The sequence below is a fragment of the Rutilus rutilus genome, assembly GCF_951802725.1.
Source record: "Rutilus rutilus genome assembly, chromosome: 22".
In the NCBI taxonomy this organism is placed as follows: Eukaryota; Metazoa; Chordata; class Actinopteri; order Cypriniformes; family Leuciscidae; genus Rutilus; species Rutilus rutilus.
This window is the reverse complement of record NC_140227.1, coordinates 19,982,502-19,994,139: the sequence shown is the minus strand read 5'-3', so window position 1 is coordinate 19,994,139 and position 11,638 is coordinate 19,982,502. Positions and strand designations below refer to the sequence as shown.

General features: G+C 35.1%; 1 protein-coding gene across 11 annotated transcripts in view; it reads right to left on the bottom strand.

Moving 5' to 3' along the window:
* Positions 1-219: 219 nt before the first annotated feature.
* The window catches only part of nfasca (neurofascin homolog (chicken) a), an 83,522-nt gene continuing 72,103 nt past the window's right edge, over positions 220-11,638 (bottom strand). For all 11 annotated transcript variants that reach the window (XM_084395687.1, XM_084395691.1, XM_084395684.1 and 8 more), the window contains 2 exons: positions 11,377-11,446; positions 220-4,715 (listed from right to left, as the gene is read on the bottom strand). In XM_084395687.1, coding sequence (XP_084251813.1) covers positions 4,487-4,715; positions 11,377-11,446 — 299 coding nt within the window. In that variant the 3' untranslated portion in view covers positions 220-4,486. The remainder of the gene's footprint in view (positions 4,716-11,376; positions 11,447-11,638) is intronic.

Below are 11,638 nucleotides of genomic sequence, written 5' to 3'. Positions count from 1 at the left end.
GCATCCTATATGCTACATTAAGTCAAGTAAAAACTGGAATTTAAAAAGTATTGTCAAACTCAAACAGTGAAAAGTTTCCACTTCCACTTTCCTTTTATAAAATCATCAAAACTCAGATATCATCCCATCTAAAGATGAATCAGTGGGAATGTATAAAGTTTGCAAAACCAAACCGGTAGGTGTTACTTCAGTAATCAGAGGCAAGGACAGATCAGAAGGTTGAGAAAATGACACAGCTTTACTATAAAGAAAGGCGTCTCGAGCAGATTAAGTTGCAGCATCTTGTCATACACGCATACATGGTGAACAATAATGACTGACCATTCCTATGGCCAGATTCACAGAACAAAAACACTGTTAACCTGCATGATAAGCAATTTAAAAAAGATGATCCGATGCACAAATGTCGAAAAATACAATAATAATCATATGTATGGGTTTGCCGTATTTAAAAATCAAGTGTGTCACGGGAACAGCTGTGGCAATTATCGTCCTCTTTGTTTTATGGATACTAGATTAAGCATGTTACCAGTTAATAACTACACAAATGATCTGACACAGGGAGAAAGACAGAATAAGCAATATACCAACAAATATATAACTGTATATATTTTATGAACATCACCAGTCCCCTACAGCTCATGGACATGGGGAACAATCTGCAAAGACGATAAAAGTGTCCGCAGAAGTTCAAGGCAAGGTTGGACAAAACAGACTTTGAATTGCCTTGATGTTAAACTGTGTCTACAGCGAACACACCGCGACGTGTCGTCTAAAGAGTTATCTGTGCATGGAAGTCACTACTTGCTGGGACAAAAGCTGGTAGACTAGGCCTACTGTGCAGAAAACAACTGCGAAAGACAAACCAGGAGAGTATTGCTTTGAGGTATACCGGAGAGAATCCAATTCATTTCATTAACACGTATTTCTTTGCTGCGAAGGCATCGTATAGGACATCACATCCCGATCAGGACGTTACGACCTGATATTCAGCCCTGGGCCGAGTCACAGGTGAAAGGCATTATGGGAGCCTGTGGTGCAGTAATACATGAACAAGAAACGACAAACCAGTTTCTCTTGCATAACACAATTCAAATGTTGTTTACAAAAAAGGTATCATCCTCAGTGCAGAATGCTACAATGGTACAACTCTACAGCGTTTGCTATTTACATCGTTATTAACGGTGTCAGCCAGGCAAATTAAAATCCGAAGACAAAATCTTAATCGAATACCCAAGGCCACTGGCTGAACCCAATCCAAATCTGTGCGTGGAGTCTTCCATTTTGGGATGCACCAAAAAGCGTTTATTTTTATTTTTATTATGAATCATTTACTTACTGTAACACGGTAAACCTGCTCAAAAAAAGTGATATTTACATGATGATCAAGGCCTTTTTTGAGAAAAATAAATACACAATATTTCCATTTTATGTTATGTAGAAATAAAATCGAATATATTAACACAATAGCAGTGAAATGACATTAATACTAAAAAGAGCAGCACAATTAACAAATAAGACATACTCCCTTTAATGGTGACATCACATTTCATTATTTTACATCGCCACAAACATGATCCTTGATCTCTGAAGTATGTTTTCATCCTACATTACACAATGTGCTAAATCACAGCTCAGACTCCAAATAGCTGTTGTGCAGTCAGCAATAAATTATTCATATATTAGTCCCTATTTTTTTTATTTTTTATAAATAAAATCAAGATAAATATGTCGAGGGGTCCAAAAGTTTGAGATCACTATAGTGGAAATGCATTAGCGCTATTTTGATATTATCAGCAAAACATTGTAAGTTTTAGAATATCTTAATATTTGGTTTGTTTTTGCTTTTGCTTTAATTCCAGCTGAATGAACTCAAGTTTGTGTAAAACCAGATGATCGTGTTCTCCAGCATGATCTGAGATTCTCCAAAGAGACTCAGGGATGCTCTGAATCCAGAAGCGGATCTTCCTTCTTTTAAAGAGTCACAAGAGGCTCACTCAACATTTCAAATTGATTAATGTTTGCTTACTTAATTAAATCTTAAAGTCGGCATGAAAGTTGCGATCGTTAAAAGTCTGGAAACATTACTATTTTTCATGTTTTTGAAAGAAGTATCTTATACTCATCAAGCCTGCATTTATTTGATCAAAAATACAGAAAAACAACAGTAATATTGTGAAATATTATTACAATTTAAAATAATGGTTTTCCATTTTAATATACTTTATTTCTGTGATGGCAAAGCTGAATTTTCAGCAATATTACTCCAGTCTTCAGTGTCACATGATCCTTCAGAAATTATTCTAATATGCTGATTTATTATCATTGTTGTAAACAGTTGTGCTGTTTAATATTTTTGTATAACCTTTCATACTTTTTTCAGGACTCTTTGATGAATAAAAAGTAAAAAAAACAAAACTATTTATTTAAAATAGAAATGTTTTGTAACAATATACTGTTCAAATGTTTGGGGTCAGTATTTTTTTTCTTTCTTTTTTTTGAAATAAATAAATACTTTTATTCAGCAAGAATGTGTTAAATATTTCTATTGTTAGAAAATATTTCTATTTTGAATAAATGCTGTTCTTTTTAAATTTTTTTATTAATCAACGAATCCTGAAAAAAGTATCACAGGTTGCAAAAAATTTGTTTCCAAAATTGATAATAACTGAGTATCAAATCAGCATATTAGAATGATTTCTGAATGATCATGTGACACTGAAAACTGGAGTAATGATGCTGAAAATTCAGCTTTGCATCTCAGAAATAAATTACATTTTAAAGTATATTAAAATAGAAAACCTTTTTTTTTAATTGTAATAATATTTCACAAAATTTCTGTATTTTTTATCAAATAAAGCTTGATGAGCATAAGAGACTTCTTTCAAAAACATTAAAAATAGTAATGTTCCCAAACTTTTGACTGGTGCTGTATATCCGACTGAAACGGCGTCTCAAAAAAGAAAGAAAGAAAAATAAAAGGGTAGAGTAAGACTTGATTTTGTGATTGATTACAAAAAGGCACATGATTTAAAAAATTGTGCACAGATAAATCATTTATAATAAACACTGCTATATTCCATAAAAAATATGAATTTTGATTTCATGTTGACTATAACTACATCAATTTTAAGTTTACATTTTTCAAAATCTTAAAATGTTGTTCATTTCCAGGTGATTTTCAATGTGGCCTCAGACTTTTGAACCCTACTGTAAGTACATAATAGTGCAGAAGATAAATGAATGGTAGTAGTGTGAGAGCACAGATAGAGAAAGAAACTATCCACCGCGAGTGGCACTAGAATTACAGTGGCATGTCTTCAGGGCAGTGTCTCAGCCGCGAACGAACACTGGATCAACCTCAAACAATATGTACACTTCTCTTTACTGTACTCACTGTGTCTGTGTTGAGTTATTCATTTCGAGAAATCCTCAACTGACAAGCCACTGATGTATTGATGCACCCCAAATTTCCTTTAGACTCCTTGAATAAACTTATTCAGGCACCAGACTCATCACCAAGCTTATTAAAAAAAGAATGAAAAACAAATGTGATCATTTTCATCATCATTATTCTCTTTTGAGGACTATATAAAGCAAGTCTTATAAAAAAAAAAAATGAATATATCATTGTGTATTTAACTCTTCGTATTACAACCTCTCCATTGTCCTTTGCGCTAAAATACTACCATGCTTCAAAATAATGTTTTTTCTTCATTTACATGTGATGCCATCTAACCTCTGCCTATAAATATTGGTGGCATTTTATAGTTGCAGCCAGTGAAAATATATTAACCGAGCAACAGCAAATGAAAGCATGATCAGTCCAGTGGCGTATATAAGAATATAGCCAGGACTAGATGTTTTTTTTTCTTTGCAAAAATCCACATAAAAAAAACGAAACATGAGATTCTAACGTCCAATATTAACCCCAAAAGCACGATAATGATAATACATAGTGCATAGTTTTATAAAGCACAGTGAACCGTGCCAGCACTGTATACAGATTTCATGTTTTTGGACGCATCTGTCTGCGGTGAGAAAAAAAAAAAGGATCATTCACTGCAGAAATATCAATATGATAAACGTATTTGCCGACGTTCTGCGAGTGAGTCGACACACAGTTGATATGTCACAGGTCTGGTGCTTGTATCTCCGTTTCTTTGATGCTAGCTACAATAGGAGGAGGAAGGGGCAGATTAAAGATTTCCAAAATAAAAAAAGAAGAGCATAAGCCACACGAAAAGCTTGAAAGTCCGCCCCGTCGCCCTAAAGGCACACTAAAGTCTGTGTGGAGCATGGGGACGCCTCAAACAAAGGTTTCAGAACACCGGCTGGCTCCCCATCCCTTGCTCAGAAGGATCATGCACTCCAGTGCGTTGTATGTGAATACTCCTAATTCTCTCTCTATATATATATATATTTATTTTTATGCGTGTAGTGGCACCCTCCGACCTGCTGGGGGCGCCGTGACCCTTTCGGAGTGCTATGCCAGAGAGTAGATGGCATTAACGGGTGACGTGGCTTCTGAGCTCTCGTTTCCTTCAGTCTCCTCTTTGTCCTTCTTAACTGTGTACTGGCCAATGAAGGAGCCGTCCTCGTTGAACTGACCGTCCCCTCCTTCACCATAGTCCACGAGGCTGTCATCGCTCTCTTTTACGTTCCCGTCCAGGGATGTCTGGCTACCCTGCAATGGCTTGTTGTCTTCGTCGCTGCTGTAGGAAGAAAGAAAAAGAGAGTTAGAACATAACAAGGGATGACGGTTCGGCTGGTTAGCATAGACCGGTTAGCCCTGGTGGTAGATGTCATAACTACACCTTGACTTGGCAGCAAAAACATGTTTTTCAATAGGTAACTTTTCAAAAGTAGGCCTGTATAATGATAAAATGAAAAACAACCGACTCAAAAATCCTTTCATTTAGAGATGCACCGATGCATGGGCTAATTTGTTTTATCAATTTACAACCATCAGCGTATCGGCTATAGCATGAAAAAGGCCGATTTAAAGGGATAGTTCACCCAAAAATGAAAATTCTATCATTGTTTACTCACCCTCAAGTTGTTCCAAACCTGTATGAGTTTCTTTGTTCTGCTGAACACAAAGGAAGATATTTGGAAGAATGTTTGTAACCAAACAGATCTCGGTCCCCATTGACTACCATAGTATATTTTTTTCCTACTATGGAAGTCAATGGGGACCGAGATCTGTTGATTACAAACGTTCTTCCAAATATCTTCCTTTGTGTTCAGCAGAACAAAGAAACTCATACAGGTTTGGAACAACTTGAGGGTGAGTAAATGATGACAGAATTTTCATTTTTGGGTGAACTATCCCTTTAACAAACCGACGTTTTAACAACTGCGTGAAGGCACTGAGCTGTATAATGTACGTTTTTCTCTGGGTAAAATAATTAATTCTTGCCAAAGCAAAATGAAATCTGTACAAAATACAGCAGGGCTCATCAACAAGGACCTCTGAACTAGGGACAATTGAACTGTGCAACACTGTCACTGTCCCGATCGGGCCAGTGCTGCATCTTCGCGAAAGTTTATAATTTGCATGTGGTTTTAAGCCTAGCCTAAATATTCAAGCGCAAGAAGACACAAAAGAGAACTCAATTGTACTCAATGTGTGAGAAGTTCACACACATCCATAGCGCGCACCGCGCCTGGAAATCAGACAGCGCGCGAATACTGAACGGAGTTGTCTTTCACGTCTTCTAATTAACACAAAATTATATCAAAACCATCTTGGACAGCATCCTTGCAAATATAGTCGGTTATGTCTTGAATGAATGTAAACAGCTGAGAAATAAAACTCTTGTGTAACAGTCTAACTGGATCCGTGCAGCTCTTAAAGTGACAACAGCCTAATATTCCTGCTGCTCTGCATTTAAATGTAAATCAAACAACAAAAAGACAAAAAATAGTACAATTATAAATGCCTTTACTGTTCCTTTTGATCAATTTGATGTGTCCTTGATGACTAAAAGTGACTTCTTTTTACTGACCCCAAACTTCTGATCAGTAGTATATCTCTCTATATATATTATAAATACATAAATATTTACACATATTTATATATTATATTCATCCCATCACATGGCATTTACTGCACAGATGATTGGCTCAACAATGACCACAGATCTGAACAAAATAAAAATCATTGCTGTAAACGCTGTCAATAATGGGGGCTGTGAACCAAGAAGTTCATCTGAATAAAGAAGACACGCAGTAAGGAATATTAAAACCTCAAAATCCTGTTTCCCAGATATGTGGCAACTAAATCTGACTGCTTGACTATTAGAATATAGGGATGCACGATATAACGGTCACCATATCGGTATCGGCCGATACATGTTTTTTTTTTATGTTATCATTATCTGCATGATTAGAAAATTTGGCCAATATATTAAAGCCGATAAATAATGTATTTTTCCTTCAGCTGAGACACTTCAGATGTGCACTGTTCGCCATGATGGCTTTGAATTGCTTGAAATATGATTGGTATCAATTCATAAAAGGAAAATACAGTTAAGTGCAATATGCAAGTCATATAGGCTACATAAAATTGTAATGATATTATAATTGTGTAATCAGGCTCTCAGAAATGATTTCAAATTTGGATTTCGATTTATTGGCCAATATATCGGTTATCGACTTTCAAATATAAAGAATTATCGGTTATCTGTATCGGCCAATATTTTCATATCGGTGCATCCCTATTAGAATATTTGATGGTTTGGCTTTTTCTTCCATGTAAATAATGATTCCAACTAGAAAAGCATCTCACTTTTGAGAAACCTCAAGGAGAAAAGAAAACACTCAAGGTAAAAGAACCATTTATGTATTACTAGACAAAGACAAACTCTCAGCTCTCTGTATTCTATAAATGATGTCATGGCTATAAATGATTCATTGCACTACATTATCACAGATCTCTTATCCCCTGTCCTGTGCATGCCTAAACACATGCGACTCATATATTAAAACAGACCTCTGCTGGGGGGTAATAGTGTCATGCATTAAGAGCTGAGACCTACATCCTCCGAGATGCACCAGGCAAACAGAAAACAACAAAGAAACACCAATCAGATCTTAAAAACCATTAACTTAGCACAGAGGTCCATCTTTAATTTCATGTAATATCCATGGCCCTTGTTGTAAACTGTTTTACAGATGGGCTGTTAAATCGAAATATTGTAAATAAACTTCTTTGTCCCCACACAAAACACGGTTTACAACCAGGCTCCATGATACTATCCATTTTCATAGGTCATAAAAATGCTTTTACCAACAGCATATATCCTCTCTATAAAAAAAGAAGCATTGATGTTTCATAAAAAATGTTTAAGTAGTATGCTATTACACAAAAGACACGGTTCTGTGCATGCAGCATGACAACTGGAAAATCATGGTCGTTTAGTTATTTATCTTTAGATTCAATAGGGCGCATTCAGGATATCTTGCTTTGCCCAACCAAATACACTCTCTCTGCACCAGCAAGAGTTCAGGGAATAATGAGAATGGGTTTTTGATTTAATCGATCAGCCCTCACACTCACAGTTTCACCAGCTTTTCACCTCCAAGAGTGTAAAAAGAACACATGTCACTTTTGACAGAATATGTGAAAACTGTAATGACATCATACAAAATTTGGCATGAATCAGGGATTTGAAGAGTATGTAGAAAACAAAAATGGATGAATTAACAATTAAATAGGACTATTAGTCAATGAATTACATGACATGCAGATTAATCAAATTAATAACATAATATATCTCTATATTTGTGGCCGTAAATATTATTTTTCTGTATTTTGCAAACATTTTTAATTGCACTAAATTAACACATTAAATTGACAGCCCAATAAATAAAGTTAAAAAAAATTAACTACTACAGTTGTTGGGACACAAAATCATGAATTATGATAGAATGACAGGAAAATCATGAAATAATATGAGTTAGTAAAAAAAAAAAATGCGTCTAATGTATCTGTGTATCAATACTAAAGGAGAAGGACATGTATTAATCGATTAAAATCAAAAACACAAGGCAAGAAATGCTTTAGTTCATGACTAAAGTCCAAATGCAGGTGAAATTAGTGCAGCTCTTTCCATACCTTTCCTTTTCAAGAGACCTTCATTGGACCAACAGGATGGAAAACACCCAAGAATAAAAAATGATTAAGAGAGAAAAAAATAATGAATAAAACAAAACATTTGTGTCATCAAAGAGGCACTTAAAAAGAAAAATAAGAGGAAAAAGAAAACGATGCAGTGAACATAACAATTATAAACAGCCTTTAGCAAATAATCTGTTGTTAGCTTTTGGTTCATTTTCTAGATGTGGCATCCCACTGAATGCAGATTACTGACAAAACCCAAGGGCTCTGATCTCCAGCAGACTCTCCTCTCAGACTGTAGGAAATGCATTATAAATTCTGAATAGACTCAATGTTTAAAAAAAAAACATACATTTTGCTAGCCTTGCATGCAAATTTACATTCAACCGAGTTCCCTCTGAACAAAGCAGAATCATTTTCATGTTTCATGCATGTTTCTGTGCATCTGATCATGGTCACCCTGTCACTGAATATTGTGTACTGCGCTTTCCACTGAACGACATTTCAAGGGTGTTAAACATTGAAGAAAGAACCTTGGTTCCCTTCTGACAAATTAATTTAACCTTGACATCGCAGTACTGGCTTTTAAAATATTAACTTTACAATAAAAACCAATGAATCGGGATTATTATTTTTATAATAAAGAGACTAAATTATTTTAAGAGGGAGTAAAATGCTTCAGTACTTGACATTTTATTTCAGGCCAAAGCTTTTAATACATATTCCAATTCACTCTCTGAGATGAACAGCTTTATATGAACAATTCAATAAGTGCACTGCTGTAAGTGGTGCAAGGTGACGTCCTAACCAGGCACAATGTGACAAGTTTGCTGTTCTTTAAAAGCGAAAATGCCGCAAGTATGGAAGCTAGTTTCTGGCATGGAGTAAAAAAAAATATAAAAAAGGTAATTGCAACTTTTTATCTCAGAATTATGCCAATTTTTCTTGCAATTGCGAGTTTGTATCTCACAATTTCTCTGAATTGACCAGTGTTTAATATATATAAACTTGAGTTTATCTCGCAATCCTGACTTTTGTCTCAGAACTGTGAGATATAAACTTGCAATTGTGAGTTATAAAGTCAGAGAGTGCGAAAACAAGGGATAAAAGTAATTGTGAGCTGCCTTTTTCCCCTGAATTACATGTTTATATTTAGCAAGTCAGACTGTATAACTCACAATTGCAAGTTTATATCTCACAATCCTGAGAAAAAAGTCAGGATTGCGAGATTTAAACTTGAGTTTATATATATTAAAGTCTAGTTTTATAAAATTTCAATTCTGAGATATAAGCTCACAATGATAAAAAGTCACAATTAACTTTTTCATTCCGTGGCAGAAACAAGCTTCCATAGCAAGATGCCACACAATCACAGCCAATCCCAAAACATCCTGTCACTAGCCACACCTGCTAGCAGCTGGATTTTAGCACTAGTTGCTTTATCACATCGTGTTTGGTTAGGACACGATGTATTAACTTTAAAAAAAATCGCTGGATTACGTCCAAAATAGAGGGACCAAGGAGTTTAACACCTTTGAGGAGCTCAAACACTGATCAGACAGCAGCTTTAGTCCCTGTCCTGCCATCCACATGTAGGCTAACCAATGACATGCTCAGGCTGAGATGATGTGCTGAAACCAAATACCTGTTCTCGTTCCTTAACAACCCAGCCGCCAATTTGAAAGAGGAGGGGGAAGAAAAGGGTTCATCATTCACACGTTAGATGGAGAGAGAAGTTAGTACTGCCGCTGTGTAAGGCTTAGCATAACTTAGATCTTAGCATTGCTAAGCTAATCAGTTAGATCGCTGGTCTCTGATCTCCTTAAAAAGAATTAGCTTTGAGAAAAGGCAAACCATTTAATAACACGTAACTAGCTGTTAGTCATGAAACTGCTGAGACACGAGTGGTTTTTATTAAAAAAGATATGTTGGAGCATGTTTTTCAATTAGTGGTTTAGAGGATTACACTGAATCAACCTATAAACTAATGGTACACTTTTACAGATATGTCTGTATTCAGCTTTGGTGCAGTGTTGGAGAAGTTATGTTTAGCTTGCTAAGCTAATCAAGCTACTTTTTTCGAAAAGGAGCTAACAAAAGTTAAAAATCACTAACAAAAAGTAGCTAACTACAATGTTAAAGCTATTTATATTGTTATCCAAATGAAAAATGTTAAGTTTGAAGTGTTGCTATACAGTACTTTCCAAACACTGCATAAGTAACATGACAATTATTAGCTTATCGAGTTCTTCAGACATTTAATGTGTTGCCTGAAACCCTCACTGACACTTCCCTGTACTCTCTGTACCCAGGTTGTAATATCCACACCAACTTGACAGATGGCTTATACAACAAAACCTTCAAAACAAACTAAGGATGACAGATAGAAAAATGTGTGTTTGTTTGTTAAGGATTCACACCGCCTTAAATGCCAGCTGATCCAAACAAAAGCAATGACGCGCCAATGTTGTTTTACTTAACTACATCTAAATGATTAAATAGTTAATAGTTTTCATTAATTAAAATGCAGCTGAAATCAAATAAATATAAATTAAGCAATTAACTGAAATAAAATAAGTTAAAGTTCTAAAAATGAAATAAAGGAAAATAGAAATGAAAAACATAAATAGAAATGGAAAAAATGGTTTTATAATGTCATAAAAAATATAATCCAATTAAAAATAATACTAACAAATACTATAATAGTAGGCCTATATAAATAATACTAAAGTACAGTTGGATGTTGGTGTTTGTTGGGACAGAGTGTAGCACACTGATTTTTTTCCTGCCACGCTGGGATAGCAGGGTGTGAAGTTATGAGATCTGTGTGGTTTAGAGAGTAGAGGTAGAACTGTACAGGAAGGACTCATTTATAGTATGTTGGTGTGGATGGTGATAAAAAGCACACTTTTCCTGAGAATCTGGTGCATTGGTTTTCAGCTACTGGTCGGTGAACAGACACATTACACATCAGCAAGCTTATTTTCTGTTTAAGTAAAGCAAAAGCCTCATCAACAAATGTTCTGGGGGTGTTTATGTAATAATGTTATTTAGTATTTGTTGGGTTTAAGTGGTTAGTTGTTATATTTGTTTAAAATGAGAGACATTTTCCCCTCTGCAGGGTGAGAGCTATGTTCAGGACCTGTAACATGTAAAACAAAGTGTTTCATCAACAGGTTCAACATTATAAATAGCAGAACCTGAATAGACATTTATCTTTATGGTAAAAGTGATAGAAAGTGAAAACTTACTGATAGTCAAATGATCCATCTTGGTCTTTATGGTCAACAGGATCTAAGGGGAGGTCTTTCTTCTCTCTCACTGATAAAAACAAAAACAGCAGTACATAAAAACCAACAGTAGATAGATCATTTACATGGCAGGTAACACTTTACAGTAAGGTTTCATTTGTTGACATTAGTTAATGTATTAACTAACATGAACTAACAATGAGCAGTACCATTTGTTACAGTATTTAGCAATCTGTTAATGTTAGTTAATAAAAATACAGTC